The sequence below is a fragment of the Mustela erminea genome, chromosome 2 (assembly GCF_009829155.1).
Source record: "Mustela erminea isolate mMusErm1 chromosome 2, mMusErm1.Pri, whole genome shotgun sequence".
Classification (NCBI taxonomy): Eukaryota; Metazoa; Chordata; class Mammalia; order Carnivora; family Mustelidae; genus Mustela; species Mustela erminea.
In genome coordinates this window covers 97,517,493-97,537,143 of record NC_045615.1, presented here as the reverse complement: position 1 = coordinate 97,537,143, position 19,651 = coordinate 97,517,493, and the positions used below count along the sequence as shown (strand labels likewise).

The 19,651-nt window shown below is 50.7% G+C and overlaps 1 protein-coding gene across 1 annotated transcript in view; it reads left to right on the top strand.

The window, feature by feature from the left end:
- The first annotated feature begins 10,167 nt into the window (after positions 1–10,167).
- The window catches only part of LOC116584780 (transmembrane emp24 domain-containing protein 11), a 19,743-nt gene continuing 10,259 nt past the window's right edge, over positions 10,168–19,651 (top strand). The window contains exon 1 of the mRNA XM_032333546.1: positions 10,168–10,352. Coding sequence (XP_032189437.1) covers positions 10,229–10,352 — 124 coding nt within the window. The 5' untranslated portion in view covers positions 10,168–10,228. The remainder of the gene's footprint in view (positions 10,353–19,651) is intronic.

Here is a 19,651-nt window from a genome sequence, read left to right as displayed (position 1 = left end):
AGCATGCGGGGGGCTGCTGGCAGGACTAGTGGGGACTTCAGAGGAACAGCGAGGCCATGTGCAGCCACCCACAGCTGTTCCCCAAGGCCGGCTGGTCCCTGCGCCTGGCCACTGACTGCCAAGCCCCACCGCCTCATACAGCTTCCCTGAGGGCTCACTGTTCCTCTCTCCGGGCCCTTGTCTGAGGTCAGGGGTCCCCACCTCACCCACCCGCATGGATCCCATGGGAGTCTCTGAGCCCTGGGCTGGGCTGGCCACTCAGAGAAAGACCAGGAGATAGGGAAAGCCTCCTCTCTATTTCTAGAACATTCTTCCACCTGCTTGGACACATGCAGAATCAGATCCAATAACTATCCCCTCCCCTCTTCTGTCCACTGCCCTCTCCCACCCACCTCCCCCACCCTTGTCCACCACCCTCTCAATGTCCCTGCTGATATCTGGTTACTTCCATACAGAGACCCCTCTCACCTCTGCTTCTCTGTTTTCTCTGACACCTCTCCCACCCACTCTCTTGAGGGGCAGTCTCGGGTCCTCATATGCTCAGACCTGCTGAGGAGCCATCCACACCTTATAGAAGCAGCTCATGCAGGACACTATACCCAGCCTCGGACACATCCAGGGCCATCCCTTTCCTGTCCCTTACTTGGTCATTCTTAGTAGCCAGTGTCTTCCCCTCCTATCTTGAGGGTTGTTTCTCTTGGCTTCCCTTTTCCCGTCATGTCCTCCTGCTCCTGTGTCTACTTCCACCCACTCGCCTAGGAAGGACTCTCCCCATTTCTGGTTCCCAGTGTCTCCCTCCACACGGGACTCCCTACTTTGCTGCCGTGGGGGGGCTCCATGTCCACTGCACCGCTGCACCCAGGGTCCACGCTCCTTGCTCTTTGGCCTCTCCCTCTCAGCAACCCCTCCCCCACCCACCTACCCTCCCAACATGTCCCCGCTGGATAGGCCGTTCTCCTTCCCCATCTCTTCTGATGGAGCTCCTCTACCCTGGACACCCCTCCACACTGTGCTCCTACACTGCCCCGATACTCCTCCCCACTGCTCTCCTTCACCCACCCCCCGATGCCCCTCCCCACGGCTCCCCTTTACCCCGCTAACCCTCCCCATGACCACCACCCCATACCCCTCCCTACAGCTCCCCTCCACCCCCTGACACCCCTCCCCACAGTTCTCCTCCACGTCCACCCCCACCCCTTCCCATGAGCTTGATCTCAGGCCCCTCCTCCCTATATTGTTGCTAACCTCCTTGTATCCATTCCTCTCTCCAGAAGAGATGTATGTCCCCAATGGTCACCTTGACCTTGGAAGCAGTGAAAGAGCGGCTTGTGACCCTTTATCCCCCATCAGGACGTAGACTTTCAGCCAGCACCTCGGGTATGTCCTGCCCAACAGACTGGGGGCTGTAGCCTAGGAGAGACTCACCTGAAAGATGTTCTCAGCAGATGGTCCCTGAGGGCCTCTAAACACATCACCTCAGGGCACAGCTGAGATAACTCATGACACCTCGCTTTCCAGGGCTGGGGTGCCCGCCTGTGCTCCTCACTGAGAGCCCAGAAGGACCTGGAACATGCAAGAAGGCCCAGCCCCCTCGCTGCCATGCCTCAGCCTCCCACAGGCTTGCCTTTCCGCCTTCCAGGGGAGCCCCGCTCTGGGTAGACTCCTTGGGAGTGCTGGAAGCAGACGTTTCGGTCTGTCGGCTCAGGCACACAGCATGCCCATGGGCAGCAGTGGGCACAGTAGGCCCCTGGCAAATAGCCTGGGGTGAAGGGCGTGCACTTGGCCGCGGTCCGCACAGCGCAGCCCGGGCATAAGGCACAGCCGCCGCACGCCTGCTGAATGAATGAATGGAGAGCTCAGTCATCTCTGTTTCTCTTCCAAGAGGCCTGATCCTGAGCCCCTGCAAATACTAGACCAACCAAGACTTCTTCCAGACGCGTGTGATACGTGTGCATCACGGAGTGACTGAGGGCGGGAAGCCAGCAGTTCCTTGGGGGCCGCAGCAAGAACCAGCAGGAGCTGGGCTCTTGCAGGAGGCTCTGCTGGCCTGGGCGCCTTCAGCCTGGGGTGTCTGAGGCATTCCCCGGCACTGGCCCAGAGTGGGGCTGGCCCTTCAGGGGCCCACCCTCTCTTGCATTTGGATCTGTGTAGCGAATGAGCCCATTCCTCAGTAGAAGCCCATACTCACACGGGCATGAGGCTGGAAAACCCCTAATTATAGGCTTTGCTTGGAGAGTCCTGCACTGGTGACGCCCTGAGCACAAGTCTTCCCAAGACCTCACTGAGGACTCGGGGCTCAAACACCCACCATATAGTATGGACTCACCCTCAGAACTCACCAATCACATGAGGAAAGCCAGCAAACCACAGAATCAAAGCCAGAAAGTCACGGATGGGATGATCGGGGAATAGGACATGACTAAGCCTGTTGACTGTGATCCGAAACTGCACTCAAAACCCCAAGTACAGAGAGTCCAGGAGGCTCCGTCAGTCAAATGTCTACCTTGGGCTCAGGTCATGATCTCAGGGTCCTGGATCAAGTCCTGCATCAGGCTTCCTGCTCAGGGGGGAGCCTGCTTCTCCCCTGCTCATGTTCTCTCTGTCTCTCTCAAATAAATAGGTAAACTCTTTCAAAAAAGAAGGCCTCAGGAGTGTACTGCAGACCTGAGCACCTGGCCTGACCACAGACCTCAACCTGAGAAGCTGGACTGGGTGCCCCAGTCAGGGACAAGACCGTGTACTGTCTGCAGGGGCTGGAGGGTCCTGTTGGAGCTCTAGCCAGGGGGCGGGGCAGAGCTGGTGCGGGGTGGGGGGGGGGGGAGGGGGCGGAGGCTGCAGCTCCCAGCCCCTTCCCTCCTTCAGGAGCATGGCGGTACATGGGGCCCCTGGGGGTGACGAGCATCACTCTTTGGGGCCAGAACATTTACTGCCCCGAGATGCTCCAGACTCCAGAGCACAAGCCAACTTGGAGGGGCCTCGGCAGAAGACACGCCAGAGCCAGCACCCTGCAGATGGCCCCCCAGAGGGTGCGCAGGCCCTGCAGCCGGCTTAGAACCCTGGCTGGGTTAGGCACTGAGATTTAAGGGGTGCGGGATAAAGCCGTATATAGAACCTACATCAGACGCCGGTGCTGCCGGGCCGGGGCGTGAGCTGCTCCTTTCAGAGGGCAACCAGAGACACCCTCACTGACCAGCCCACCTCTGAACAAAGCTTGACGGAGGAGGAGCCCGTGGTGACCAGGGATGAGTGTCCCAGTAGGGTATCAACTAGAGGCGCAGGCCCTGCCATGTCAGGGGGACGGCCAGGAGGCCGAGGTGGGGCCCAGAGAGGGGGCACCAGCAGGAGGTCTACTGGGCGGGCATTGAGGGAGTGTCCGCTGCTGGTGACGGGAATCCTGTGAGGAGAAAATAACTTGTCAGTTCATGCTTGTTTTGGAGCAGCATGGAGGGGGCCAAGGGTAGGAGAAGGAAGAGAGTGAGTGGCCCCTGCTCAAACCCAAAGAGAGGACAGCGGGGGCCATGGAGATATGGTCAAAATGGTAAGAAGTGGGTAAAATGGATAAATGGATGAAGTCCGAGTTCATTTTGACATAAAGGCAAGAGAGAGTTGCTCATAGAGCAGCATCTAAGTCTATGCCCAGGGACATCCACTCAAGCCCTGCCTCACTCACAGCATGAAGTTCAGATAGGTCTGGTCCTGCTGGGTCAACTCGGAGAGGGGGAGGGGCAGGGGCCGGATTCATTCCTGAGATCCAGGGGCTCCTTTACTGCTGTTATGCTGAAGGATGAGGGACATGGAGCAGATGAGGGGGTCCCAGCCCCTGTGTTGACCACTGTAGGTCTCCCGCATGGGCGAGACCTGTGTATGCTGATTCCTGGGGGATGGCTGGCAGGGCCCCGCGGGTGTCAGGACCAGGAGCCTGCATGTCGAGGATGGGGAGGGGGCTCATGAGAATCAATCCACTTGTTTAGCCTCCACAGGCAGGTGATGGGCGTGGGCTGAGAGGTCAGATGGATCTTCCCAGTAGAGAGGGCAGACTGAAAACTCAAACCTAACTCCACTCCTGCCCAAACTCCACCAAAATTACAGAAAAGGCATGTCTGATCCATAAGTCAGGTGCTTGTGCCGGGCTCAGTGTCTGCCCAGGCACTTGGAGGGGGCACATCTTCCCCCACACACACCTGCACCTTAAACTCCAGGTGAATGCATCCGTCTGAGACCCCCACCCTTTTCCTAAGAGGAGGAGAGAACTCCCACTCCCTCCACCACTTGCCCCAATAAGTAAACAAAACACCTGGCTGGTCCTGGAGCAAAGAGGAGTTGGTGTCCAAGGAAGTGAGCCTGGGAGCAGCTGGGAAAGGCAGGGCTCCCGGAGTTACCCCCCTGAGCTGCGGCCCTGGCAGAGCCAGGGGGAGCCTGGAGTGCTTCCGTGCTGAGCGGGCCTTGAGGGTGGCGGCAGCTGTCCCTTGACACCTCGACACCTCGGATCTCTCTGCAGGAAGCTTTGCAGCTCTGTGTGTGGGTCTCAGGCCTCCCGCCCACCAAGTCAAGCAATGAGGGCAACGCAAAAAACCGCCAATTAAATAAGAAAACAATTCACTGTGGAAAATCAGCAGGAAAAAGGGCCCATCTTATCATTCAGATAAGATCATAGATAATCAAAGTGTCTGAAAAGGAGCATAAAGCGGGTTAGAGAGAGTGGGATGCGATGGGAAATAATCAGATCAATCTGGAAAGGAAGGACTGGGGTGGGGGGCTACAGCGCCAGTTCCCCGGCCCAAGAGCTGAGGGAGGCACAGCTGGGGAAAGACTTAGTGACCTGGGGGCTCAGCCAGGGCTGTCGGCCAGCACCCACACACAGACGAACAGACAGAAAACGGCAAAGATACAGAAGGTAGAATGAGTGGCTCTGAGATATTTTCAATGAGATACTCTAAAGGATGTGATGTCCCAGAACTTGCTAAAAAATACAGAGGTACCTCCAGACCCACCGAGCACAGCACGTCCCCAGCAGACCAGCTGAAAGCTGTCCAGGTCCACGTGTACCCATGGATGTGCTGAGCTCCATACAAGAGGAGATCTTCAAAGGACACAGCAGAGCAGGACAGCGTCGGTCGGAGTGACAGGACTTCTTGACAGCAGCAAAGGGAATCAGAAGGCAGTCAAGGAGTACTTCTAACATGTTGAGAGAGTCATGAACCCAACACACCCTTTAAAGAATGGAAGTTTGTATATGTCTTCAGGCTAACAAAAACGAAGTCTCGTACCATGAGAACAGCCCTGAAGGAAATTCTCAGGGAGGAGCACGCCCTAGTTCTAGCCTCAGAAACAGCTCAGAGGCAACGTCACCCAGTAGAAACAAACAGCCTTTACCTCACGCACTCATGTTAAGGGGCCAGAGCAAGGAGCCAGAAGACAAGGGGACGACGGCAGGGTGTGGCGCATCTGTGAGGGGAGAACCTGGCTCTGACCTGGGCAAAGGCTGCAGGGGCAGAGTGTCTTGGGTGTAACTATGTTGGACCCTGAATCTCCTGAAGGCTTGCAACCTCTGGGGAGGCTTGGATGGCAAATTATGGCTTACTGCGGTCATTGACAGCTCTCAGCACTAGAGCAGCTTCCCAGGCCCACCACCGGGGCACATGCTTCAGGAGCAGCAGGCACACGGTTTCAGGAAATAAGGTGGGCAAAAAGACCCTGCCCTGGAATACTGGGGATATGTTCTGTGACAGCTGATTGCTCCTAGTAACAAAGGTGCAGACACAGAGGTGGCACCACTGTGGCTGTCCCCTGCCCTGCCCCCCACTGCAAAACCCTCCCTCTCCAGCTGATGTACCCTCCAGGGAATTTGAAAGGCGAGCACACTTTTCTCCTCACTCTGCCTTTATTTTTCACCTTTTTCCTCTTTGGGAAGCTAAATAGTAAAGACAAGGACATTCAAAAGCAATTGCAGATATAAGGGAAATTAGGAAATGACCACACATGTCCAGGGAAAGTCTTGAAAAGACCTAGGAAGATGTCGAGTTACCCTCAGCTGGATCCTCAGCACAGAGACAGCTTATGGCAATCAAAGAAAAAACCTAGGGGTGCCTGGGTGGCTCAATCAGTTAAGCATCTGACTCTTGATCTCAGCTCAGGTCTTAATCTCAGGTCTTAATCAGGGTAATGAGTTCAAGCCCTGTGTTGGGTTCCAAATTGGGGGAACCTATTTAATTAAAAAAAAAAAAAAGGAAGGAAAGAAAGGAAGAAAGCAAGAAAGAAAAAACACAAACCTTGGGGAACAGGGAGAATCTGATTTTCAGACTTGCCACATTATTACATTCAAAGGTCCAGTGTTCAACAAAAAATTGCAAGGCATACAAAGACACAGGGAAATATGGCCCAATCAAAGGAAAAAAGTAATTCAACAGGAACTGCCTCTTGAAAAAAGTCTAATGGCAAACATACTAGAAAAAGACTTTAGAACAATGGCTTTGAAGATGCTTGAAGAACTAGATCAGACTCCCTTCTTATCTGTAATTACTTGCATGTAAATGGATTAAATTCTTAAAAGACAGAGACTGGCAGAATCTATAAAAACACCTGATCCAACCGTAGGTTGTCTACAAGAGACTCACTTGAGATCCAAAGACACAGATAGACTGAAAGGAAAGGATGGAAAACGTACTCCATGCAAACAGTGACCAGAGGAGAGCAGCGGCCGCCACACTAACATCAGACAAAACAGACTTAACTTTGAAAATGGTTACGAGGGACAAAGGACAGTATACACTAATAACATTTCAGTATAAGAAAGCATAACAATTATAAACATTTATACACCCAGTGACAGACCATCAAACTATATGAAGCAAAAACTGATGGAATTGAAAGGAGAAATTGCCAGCAGTACAGTAACAGTTGGAAATGTCATTCTCCTGCTCTCAGTAGAGGATGAACAGCCAGACTGAAGATAAGTAAGGGCACAGAGGACTTGCCCCAAGCAGCCAGCCAGATGCAGCAGACACACAGAGCCCCTGCCCAGCAACAACCCCACAACCATTCTCCTCACTCACAGTCGGGACAGTTTATAGAACAGACCACATGGGAGACCACGTGGTTAGTCTCAGTAGTATTTAAAAGGTAGATATCATACAAAGTGTCTTCTCTGGCCACAATAGGATGAAGGCAGAAATCAGGAACAGAAGGAAAATGCAACATTCACAAATTTGTCAAAATTAAGTAACACCTCTTAAATCAATTGATCAAAGAAGAAATCACAAGAAAATTAGAAAATACTTAGAAACAAATGAAGATGAAAAATCTTCAGCACAACAGAACTATGGAATGCAGTGAAAGCAATTCTAAGAGTCAGGGGAAATTCGTAGCTATAAACACATTTAAAAACAGAAAAGATTTTAAATCAGCAATCCGAGTTTACTACTTAATGAACTAGGAAGAAAAGAATAGACTACTCCCAAAACTAGTGGAAGGAAGAAAATTATAAAGATGAAAATGGAGACAAACAAAATAGAGAATGGGAAAGCAGTAAAGAAAATCCATAAACAAAAAGCTACTTCCTTGAAAAGATCATCAAAGTTGACAGACCTTTATCTATATGGGCTAAGAAAAAAAAAGAGAGACTCAATTACTAAAATCAGAAATGAAGTGGGAACATTATCACCGATTCTATAGAAATAAAAAGGATTGTCAGAGAGTACTGTGAACCGTTGTACACCAGCAAATAGGATAACTTAGATAAGTGGACAAATTCCTGGAAACACAGAACCTACCAAGACTGCATCACGGAGACGCAGAAAGTCTCCTTTCTGGTAAGGAGACTGAACCAGGAATCAGAAATCTCCAACAGAGCAAAGCCCAGGACCGGACAACTTCACAGGTGAATTCTACCACTTACAGAAGAATTAACACCAATCCTTCCCCAACTTTTCCCAAAAACTGAAGGGGAGAGAAACTTCCCAGCTCATTCTATGCGCCCAGCTTTACCTTGATATCGAAGTTGGACAGAGACATTGTAGGAAAAGAAAACGATAGACCAACATCCATGATGAGCACAGATGCAAAAATCCTCCATGAAATACTAGCAAACAGAATTCAGCAGCGTGTTACAAGGACTATATACCACGACCAAGTGGGTATTTCTGAAATGGAACTGTGGTTCAACATACAAAAACTGATCAAGGTAATGTGTCCCAGCAACAGGATGGAGAGGGGAACTACATGATCATCTCAACTGATGCAGGTCTGCAAAGCATTTGACAAAATTCAGATTTCTGTAGAAAAGCATTCGACTAAATTTAATGATAAAAACACTCAACAAACTAGGAACAGACAGGAACTGCCTCCACATGAGAAGAGCCGTGGATGAAAACCTAGAAGAAACATCACTAATGGTGAAAGACTGGAAGCGTTTTCTCAACAAAGAGGAACAAGGCAAGGTTGCGGCTTTCACCACTTCCATTCTGCCTGGTGCTGGAAGTTCTGGTCAGAGCAATTAGGCAAAAAAAAAAAAAAAAAAAGATAAAATACCTCCAAATTGGGACAGGAGAAGTAAAATTATCTCCGCATATAATGTTGTTTGTATAAACCCTCGAGATGACACGAACACAAAGCCGCTTAGGACTAACACGTGACTGCATCGAAGTGTCAGGACATAGTCAATGCACAAAACTCCGCTGTGTTTCTGTGCATGAACGATGAACAACCTGAGGAGGGAATCACGGAACAATTCCATTTACAATCGCATCAAAGAGAAGAAAATGCACAGGAAACACGCGTACGGTGACAAGGCAAGCACTGCTCAGAGGCTGGAAGCTGTGAGAGAGTAAAGACACAGCCCATGTCCGAGGTTTGGGGGACAGGCTGCTGCTGCGACGGGCAGTACATTACACACAACTCTTGTCGAAATCCTCACATGTTTTCCAGAAACAGAAAAACCCATCCTCAGTTTCATATGGAACCTCAAGGGACCCCGAGGAGGGACCCCAACAACCTTAAAAAAGAACACACTTGTTACACCCACTTAAAAACCTGAGACTGGGTCGAATGAAGCCTCCAGCTGTGCCCCCCAATCTCTGGAGAAGCGGTGGGAAGAGCCTGCCAACCCACCCAAGCAGACGGGTCTCTGTGGCAGCAGCAGTACGGCCGGCACCCAGGTCCGAGGAGTGCACGTCAGCCAGGACTCCGGAGATGCATGCTGGGCACCGTGCCTGCCCCTGGGATGCAGCCCGGCCCTTGGGGTTCTTAGGAGGAAAAAGGCTGGTTGAGGGGAAGGGGAGCCCAACCAAATGAAAGATTTCAGAGACAGCGTCTTGTGCAACGTGGGGATCCTATGGAGACACCAATCCAAACGTGTCATTGCCAAAGACCTTCCCAATCAGGGAAAAGGGACTGCGAACCTGCTACTGGGTGACCGGAAGGGTTATCATTAATCTGTTAGCCATTACCATGGCATTGTGACTAAGCTGGGTTTTTTTAGTCCTTTGAATTAGAGGTGCGCATATTGAAGTTCTGATGGGTGAATATGACCTCTGATTGGAAAAGTGCTTTAAAATACTCCAGGAAGGAAGCCTGGGTGGCTCAGTCATTAGGCGTCTGCCTTTGGCTCAGGTCATGATCCCAGGGTCCTGGGATCGAGTCCCACATCAGGCAGTTCCTGCCCTTTTTGCAAGAAAACAAGCTTAGAGACTCATTGGAGGTGAGGCCTCAGTTAAATTGGGCCTCCCACCTCTTCCTAGCCCACACCCACTGCCTCCCCACCCCACACCCCTGCCCTCGGTTCTCACCCCCTGGCCCGATGCTCACTTCCTCCTCCTTCACCTCCTGCCATACAGTTGGAACAATGACCATCTTGGCTTGGTCAGGATGGCACAGTGCGGGCCATTGCTGGACACCTGTTGAGCTAGGGACTTAGGGCTCCTCCAGTGCTTGGCCCTTGGCCCTGCAGTGTCTTTCATTCCATTATCACACTTCAAAATCCTTCAAAAATTAGAAAGGTGAAGGAACTTTGCCGCTACTGTGCTTGGAAATGCCCCGAGGTCCAGACCTCTTTTTATCTTGTTCCCCGGGATTTGCTGCAGTTGCCCTGCCCAAGTGTGGCCACCATATGTCCCTTCTCACAAAAATCAATTTGCAGAATTATCCAATGAACTACAAGCTCTCCATGGGCAGTGTCACTTGTAACTGACCCTTTTCAAGGGAAGTGCTCCTAGGAGTGGCTAAAGCAGCAGAAATGCAAACGTTAACGTTTGTTTTCAGTTTTTATTTTTCACTTTCAACTGCTTTTTATTTTCACGTAGGGGAACGAGAGGAGAAATGCATAATAGAAGACATTCCAAGCGACACACTGATAACAGGTACGTCCAATGTGCTCCACTGAATGTTGAACTCAGCATGTCATTTTATGGAACGGCCCTAGTTTCTCGGTACATATATTACCTGGTTCACGCTGTACGGTATCCTCTTGAGAGAGTTTATCAGGTTATGCAAACTTAACATGAAAGTAGCCTTTGGAGTGAATTGCACTGAATCATAAACTGGGAAAAAAAAGATAGGAGGCCGCAGAATCCAAGCCTGATTTGTTTTTCTGGTTGTCAGGTTTCCTCAAGTAAAAGAATTTCTGATACCATTAATCATGCTAATTATGGTTGAATTCTTTAAAGATGAATGATGTCTCCCACCTGGTCCGGGGCAACAGTGAGAAACAGCAGATGCGGGAGGGCTCTGAGCCTCAGCTCCTGGAGCCCCCGCAGCCCGATGGCGAGTGATGTGGATGGTGCACGTGTGTGCAGAACCGAGGCTACTTTCCAAGCAGAATGCCCGCGAATCCAGCTCTCGGCATGTGATTTCTGCCCGTTCCCCACACTGCCACCAAACACATCTCCTTATGGCTGCGCTTACCTGGCCTCCGGAGAAAGAAACAAGCACCCACGGGTTTCAGAATTGTATGGCAAATACAGTATATTCAAGTCCAGTTGATTTTAATGCAAAAGAGGAAAAAAACAGCAGAATCTAACCCTAGTAGTATTCTCCAGAAGTCCATCATGGATTTTTACATCCAGTTCTATCTTACATTGACTAGTGCCAAGTTCTCCTCTCCATTTCTCTTGGCCATTACATCCGGGTGTTCTATGGTGAAGCATATTAACCCCCCCTGCATCAACCCATCCAACACACACAGCACCCCGTGGAGCCAAAGCCAGAGTCAGCAGTGTGAGACCAGGCTGGGGAGGAGCAGAACTGGCAGAAGGCACGGGGAGGAGAGCCAGGTGGTGTGGAGATGTCCACAGCGGCTGTGGCTGCTTCGGGAACTGTGTTTGGGGCTGTGAGGCACGATCAGGGCCGCCTAAGAGCTGTGCATCCCTGGGCAAGCTACTGAACCTCTCTGCTTCATTTGTGAAATGGGATAAAAATAATGACATCTGTCTCTTCTTGTTGTGATAATGATGGGATTAATATCTGCAAAGCTCTTAGAATGCAGCCAGACACACAGAACATCACTCTATGTGTGATGTTTTGCTTACGCCCCCTGACCCTAGCTCTCTCATCCCAGGGAACGTTTGACTTGGGTGAATAGCTCCGTGGCTTCGAACCATTTTCCTAGGGACCTGTGAATTTCAGCCTGCATTTGAATGGGCAGAGGAGGAATAAGAGGGACAGGAGGAGTCTGCCCACACTTCCTGCTGCCTGGTCCCCCAGCTGGATGGACATGTCCCGGGACACACCCGTGACAGTGAGCCTGAGGATCACCTGACCCTCTGGAGGGACCTGAGGCCAGAAGGCAGATGCAGCCAGACAGTGCTCTGCAGCTAGTGGGAGGACGGGTTTCATGCTGGTCAGGCCCAAGGCCTGAGCCAGGAGACTCTTCTAATCCTCGTCCAGACTGTCCTGTACTGGTCCTTCTCAACTCTGAATGCCCCTCGCCCTGCCTCCTCAACATCAACCCTGCCCTGCCCAGTCTGTGGTCTCCTCAGCCGCCCCCCCCATGCAACTATTTCGGGTAGAGCTCAGCCCCCTGAAGTGTGTCGTAACTACAAGGAAATTGTGGAAACACATCAGCTCACACATTTCGATGTTTTTAAAGATAGAATATGGTCCTGGGGCACCTGGTTGGCTCAATCAGTACAATGTGTGACCCTCGATCTTGGGGTCATGAGTTCAAGCCCCACACTGGGTGCAGAGATTACATAAAATAAATAAATGAAGTTAAAAATTAAAAAAAATTTAAATGTCACCAGTTATAAAACATTATTATTAAAAAAGAGAACACGATCCTTAAGTCCCATAATATACTAATGGAGAAAAAAAATACTTGATTAACCCTCCACCTGAAAAAAGGCAAGAAAGAAAGGATAAGGAACAAGGAACAAATAAGGTAAATGGAAAACAAATAGCAATTTGGCAGTCTTAAACCCAAGTACATTTTATATTACACTAAGTGAAAATGGGCAAAACTCTCCAATTGAAAGACAGAGATCATGAGACTAAACTTAAAAACAAAACACCTATACACTGTTCCCAAACGAAACACTATTTTTTGAGGGGGTAGTGGCAGAGGGAGTGGGAGAAAAAATCTCAGATAGCCTCCAGGACCAGCATGGAGCCCAATGCAGGGCTTGATCTCACAACCCTGAGATCATGACCTGAGCCAAAATCAAGAATCAGACTCTTAACCTAATGAGCCCCCCAGACGCCCACTAAATGAAATACTTTAAATAGAAGGAAAGGCTGAAAGTAAAAAGATGGAAAAGACATACATGTAAAGTTAAATGAAAAGAAAGTGTACTCAGAGCAGACTTTACGACGCTAAGTATTACCAGAGGAAAAGACTCGCCAAGGACCGGTGTTGGGTTTAATAACAGAAAGATGTTCTGCATGTGTTTCCTACTTGACTATTTTGAATTTCTTCTAAGAGAATTTTGAGCATTTGATCATGCCAAACCATCAATTAAGTCTCTATTCTTCTCATTACTTTTCCTTTAACTATGATTGTATCTTTAAACATTAGCCCACTGCTTTGATGTGCCAAATAATGTAGTAGCATACCAAAATACAATTCTTAAACGTTTCTTTGAAAAATCCCTTTTATGAGGAAAGTACCCTCTGCTCTCTTGTTCATTATATGCTGCAAGTTCCTGTCTCTACATTCAGGACCTTGGCTGTAGGTCAAGGGTGGGCAGGACCAGAGTTCACCTGCCCACAGCATGAATATGCTCTGGAAGGCTGGAGGCCAGCTTCTTTGGAGCTCTGAGTGCATATGCTGCCTGAGCCAGAAAATGACTGTTTCCTGTCCCTCCACCGTCCATGAAATCCCTGACTCTACTCAGCGCATGTGTGGTGGCAAACACACGCGCCAAACCACATGGTTAAGAAGTGCTCATCCATAGTACACACTCATATTTAATTTTTAGATCTCCATGGAAGTGAAAACACAAATTTTAAGTTTTTCTGGGGATCGGTGGTGTTCTGAGACCCTGTCTGATATCTCTGGTCCCAGGGAGCACACAGAGCGATATCTCTTGTCTCTTTACCTCTGAGGCACAGAGGAATCCCATGAGAGACACCCATCTAGGAAGTTGGAGAGAGATGACCTCAGAGGCAGTCATCCAGATTTGCCCAGACATGTGTTTTTGCTTATTGGGACTACAAATAACTAGACTGTGGGAATTCGGAGGAATTGGCCTTCTGCCATCCCCAGGGGGAGGCTGCCCAGAGCGCCACAGAAGACAGCGACTAGGCTTTCGCATCAACACCCTCATTGCCCAATAGCTTGGTGACTTTGGGCTCTGTTTCCTTATCTGTAACTTGCTGCTCACACCTGCCCTGGGGCGCCGCAGCACCTGGTACGGCGGGTGGCCAGAGGCTGCTGTTCACCTGTGAGTTCCCACCCTCTGGCTCTCCGTCTCTAGCCTTATCAGCTTGGCCTTGCAGGCTCAATTATGAACCACCAAAGCAGGTGTGGCGCTTGCTCCCGCTCAACCACCACCCCGCCCCCAGGCCCAAGAGGAAGGACACTGCTTGAGAAGCAGGGGAGAGCCCTGAGTCACCCTCCACCACCAGAGGAGGCTGGGGGGGGGCGGCGGGGGGAGAGGCCCCATGTGCCTGTGCACTGCCCAGCCCAGGGCACTGCCAACAGATTCAGGATAAAAAAAATCCCGGTTCCATAAACTTGCTTAGAAACTTCAGAGTCAAATACATTGTTTTTTTACATTGTTTTTCTTAGTTCTTCCTAGTAATAAATCCTAGATTGTCATGAATGGAAAAAGGGAGTGTGGCCTTCCTGGGGGAGAGATAAGAGAAGAGGGAGGGAACTCGGGTGCGGGCAGCTATTCTGATGAGTTTTAAAGCACTTGCTTGCTGGTCCTTGGAGACATTTTTCAAACAAGGCTGCTGGTTTCTTTGTAAAAGGCAAGCAGTGGGGGGGGGGGGGCACTGTGCCAGGAGCACAGTGACCATAACGTGGGAGACTGCTCATTAGAAGGAGATAATTAGAATTCAGAACCAATGAAATTTTGCTCCTGGATGGTCCTGTTCAAAAGGTCCCTGGATTTGATTCACTTTGCCAAAGTACCCAGGATTCTGTTTTTAATTCAGAGTACACACCCTGTTAGAAACAGGAGACAGAAGACGAGGAAGGCATCACCAAGTCAAAGATCAATCTCATTCGTCCTCTGGAGCAGTCCCAACCATGTATTTGGGTTTTTGTTTTTTTTGTTTTTTTTTTTTAAGATTTTATCTATTTATTTGACAGTGAAAGGGGGAGCAGAAGCAGGGGGAGCAGCAGCAGAGGGAGTAGCAGGCTTCCCACTGAACAGGGAGCCTGATGCGGCACTTGATCCCAGGACCCTGGGATCATGACCCCAGCCGAAGGCAAACACTTCAACGACCAAGCCCCCCCAGGCACCTCATCCAACCATGTCTTCACGGGACACCACAACACACCTCAGGGGTGTCTCAGGTCAGGCATCTTCTGAAGCCCACCCTGAACCAAGGATTCTGCGCAAGTAGTTCACTGAGGAGATGCTCTGAGGAGACAGAGGGAAAGCAGCCAGGCCGGGGACCTTTCAGATGAAGCCGGTTGGTGTCGTGCTGAGCCCGGGGGTGCAGGGACATGCGGTAATCCTACAGACACACGGCCCCGCACTTCCCAGGCTGAGGAGACCCCGCAGGAGCGAAGGCGGGCCAAGTCATGTGCCTGCACCTGATGGACAGACAGACAGAATGTGGCATCCACATGATGGGATGTCATTTTGTCCCAAGACGGAATGAAATAAATAACAGTGACATTCTGACACTTGCAGGGGGTGAGGGGGGTGGTGAAGCCGAGAGGCGTCAGTCGCTGAGCTACAGTGACCACAGGAGGAGCCTCACGCCTTTGAGGCCCCAGAGGGGAGCGACGTTCACAAAGCCAAGACTGGGGGCAGGCGGCAGGGGACCGAGTGCGAGGGCGGGGCCCTGCGGACATGGGGACAGAGTTTTGGTTTCAGCGGATGGAAACAACTGGAGCACGACGTCTGGATGGTGGCTGCCCAGTGTGAATACACCGGATGCTACCGAAATGTATACCTAAAAAATGGTTAAAATGTTAAATTTTGTTACATGTATTTTAGCATGATTTTTAGAATTAAACAAATGGAGGATCAGCTGCCCCTGTGGTGTGTTCCACCTCCTGGCAGGTGACCGCTTACACTGCCCACCAGGCGGGGATCTCTAAGGCTCAGGGACCCTCCCAGCTCCCTGCACATGGCGCCCCTGAGGGGTCACAGGTCGCAGCAGAGCCGCTGCGGCCGGGGGGCACGGAGGGGTGGGACGGGGCTTTGGCGGTGTCCTCCAGGCTGCCCGCACATGGACGGCGGCTGCAGTTTCTCCTGGTCGAGGGAAAGTGCTCGGGCCCCCAGAGTGCTCCGAATTTCACCTGACACCTGGCCTTGCCACAAGCCTTTTGTCCATATGCCCAGTTTCTAACGACTCCAGTCGGGGACAAATGTCTGCATTTCGATCATTTCTCTTCAGCGACGGAATGACAAGCACCCAAGCATAAATGTAAATGTGTGGATGTCCAAGACCCTCATCCTGGAAACCACCCACCAGCACGAGGGCGAGCCTGCGCTCCTGGGCCAGAACCACGGCAGAGGGGGAACAGAGAAGACCCAACCGGCCAGGAGCTCGACGGGAAGGCGCGTGGCCTCTCGGCAGGTGGGACAACCTAGAGCAAAGCCTGTGGGGACTGAGCCACCCGCACCCGAGGCCAAACGTCCCCGCGAGGAAGCAGATGCAGGCCGTCAAACCCTAGGCCTAGGGTTTCACAATGAGCGTGGGTCGCGGCGAGCACTGGAAACTCCTGACCGAGATGCACATGTGTGTGCACACATGCCTCACAACCCTCACAGAAGCCCGATCAGATCGGCCAGAAACCCGTTGCAGCTAAGGAGCCCCCAAGGGACGAGTGCAACACAGTCACCTCTCCAAACAGTGGCCCAGGGCGAGGCCTGTGCGCCGGCGACAGCATGCTCCGAGCCTACACGCCTGCTGGCCAGGAGGAGCGGACACAAGCATGCAGATACACGGATGCATCTGTCCGCACTGGTCAGAGGCAGGCAGCCAGTGCAGGCAGCTGGGCTGTTGATGCTGTTTCCAGCAGGGCGATTTGGTGCTGATGACTGGTTGATGATGAGTGTGGGACGTGGCACGTGCATGTGTGCCCCCTCCTTCAGCCCCACCATGCTTCCCTGCGCTCCCTCCACATGGGCTCTCCAAACCGCTCCCAGCTTGGAGGGAAACAAAATGTCCTCAGGGGCGCTGCCTGGAGCGTTCTGGAATACATCACTCTGTATTCATCACTACTCCCGAAGGCAGCTACTCTCATGCCAGGCTCACTGGGGGCCAACCAGATGATTTGGCTTTTAACCAGCACCCTGCGGGCATCCCACAGGACTTCGTTCCTTGCTTGTGCGTCCAAGGCTGACTGCAGAGCTCTGGGCTCAGCCCTGAACAAATGACACCAGATCTTTCTTCAGCTCCCTAAGTACACTTGACTCTAGGTTACAGAAGGATATTTGAGGATAGAGAAAGATGATCACAAAAAACTGGGTAAAAAAACTAGGTTTCAATAGTATATACAGTATGATTTTACTTTTTGTAAAAATAGGCAATAAGTACTTAGAGGAAAAAGACTAGAAGAATAATCCTGAATACCCAAAACTTCCAGAGGGGATTTTTACTGTGTACAGTTCCTACAATGTATGCATTTTACTTGTCTGAAACCAACCAGTGGCTCCCGGTCCCAGCCCCAAGGACTCCGTCTGGGGTGGAAGACGCAACCACTTTAGAGGTCAGAGGTCAGGGCTGAGTGCCTGACCAGGGTGTGCCTGGGGTCCCCAGGGAAACCAGGAGAGGCTTATGCACACTGCCTGCCTGGCCCCCAGCGGCTCTCAACCGGGGCTCACTGAGGGGAATAGCCACAAAATGCACCTGGGAAGCCCACTCACGCACACACACACTCTCTCCCTCTCTCCAAGGCCATGGGGTGAGTGGTGTAGTTTGTGGTGAGGAGGCCAACGCCCTTGATTTGCACATCAAGCTGAGTTTTAATACTGGCTTGGCCTTTTAGTATCTGGACAGTTTCCAATAAACTGTTTGGAGCCTTTGGCCTTAGGCTCCTCCTGGTAAAAATAGGTATCATTCTCCCAACATTATAGGGTTGTAGGGTTCTGTGGGAGCTGAGGGAAGACACTGGACATTAAAAGTCCAATAACAAGGTCAGAAATAATTGATCAAGTGTCTACACTGCACTTATGACATGCTAAGTTCTGCATTAAATACACAATCTTCCTACGCTAAGAGGTTGACCATTACTATCGTGGCTTTACCCAATGGATCTGTGAAGCAGAGCAGGGCAGGGTCTTGGCCAAGTGTCCCTGCTCAGAGCCAGACACCCTGCTGCTCTCTGTACGTGTGGTAAGAAGCACCACCGGGCAGCCTGTCCCCTCTTTGAATGTGTTCATGCCCCCATCAGTGACCACTCAGTGGCAGACTCCCGGGGAAAAGTGCTTCTCTACTGCCATCTGGTGGCAGCCTAGAGGCACGACACCTCCCTCCTTCCCTCCCCTCCAGCCTTGAGGGCTGTGGGAGGCTGCAGGGGGCACGCTCAGGGCCAGCAGAAAATGGCAAAGCAAGCAAAAACCACTCTCACTTGTTCTGATAACGCAAGGCAGCATGCCAGGAACACTGGCGCTTTAACAATGGGCCCAACCTGCACTCGTTCATTCAAAATCTTCATTGAACATGTTCCGTGGGAAACACACTCATTCACAAAACCTTACTGAGCCCTTACTCTAGAGCCAAACACTGCCCTCAGCTTGTTGTCAGGTCCAAGAGGCCCACGAGAGAGGAATACAGTTATCCCCGAGCTCTACCACCTTGCAGATGCAGACAAGGGGACTGCCCGACTGTGAGGACAGGTGGCATGCTGACGAGAATCACCCAGTATGGGCAAGTGTGGGAACAGTAACAAGAACAAAGTCCCAGAGAAATGGGAGGGGATGCCCCAACCACTCCAGCAAGAGCCAGGGCAGCAAGGGAGAGTTGCAGAGGGCTTAGGGTATAGGGATGCGGACCATTCCCATCTGAGAGGCAGGGCAGGGTGCTGGAAGTGGGCCAGGTGGAAGATTTGACAAGTTTCACAGAATGGGAAACGTGAGATTTCCAGCTGGTCAAACATTTGCAAAGTGACCGGTCAGCCTGGCCTTGTGCTCCTTCCAGGAACATTCAGCTGCTTCAGCAAAGGTGCTGGATCAGGTTTGGGGCTTTCTTGCTCAAGTTGGTGAACTTTCCATTAAGTACTTGAAAGGAAATGCATATTCCGCTTTTGCTGGGGGGCAGGGGGCGTGCTCTGTGGTGTCAGGTAGGTGCTGCTGGCTGGCAGTGCTCAGCCCTTCCACCTGCTGGCTCGTTCTCCCTCTGTTACTGACAAGTGCCGTCCCCACAACCGTGCCTTTGTCTACTTCTCTTTTCAGTTGCTTTATGTCATGTGTTTTCAAACTGTTTATGCTTTTAGGGTGGTTGTCTTCGGAATGAAAGGACCCCTTTATCATTATGTAATGTCCACCTTTGTCCTTGGTAAATTTCATTGCTCTGAAATCTACTTTATCTGATACTTCTAGAGCCGCTCAAGATTTCTTTCATTAACATCAGAATGATATGCTTTTTTTATCCTTTTACTTTTAACCTATCTACAGCATTATATCCAAAGTGACTTCCTTGTACACCACATAACAGTTGGGTCATTAAAAAAAAAAAAAAAAAATCCAGGGACGCCTGTTTGGCTTAATTGGTTAAGGGGCTGCCTTCGGCTCAGGTCATGATCCCAGCGTTCTGGGATCGAGTCCTGCATCGGGCTCCTTGCTTGGCAGGGAGCCTGCTTCTCCCTCTGCCTCTGCCTACCACTCTGTCTGCCTGGGCTCGCTTGCTTTCTCTCTCTCTCTCTCTCTCTAACAAATAAATAAATAAAGTCTTTTAAAAAATATTTGTTAAAAAAATAAGTAAAAATAAAAATCCATTTGGACAATCTTTGTTTAATCTCTGTTTAGGCCATTTACATGTCATTATTACATATAATGTATTATGTCAGGACTTAAGACTGCTATTTTATTATTTT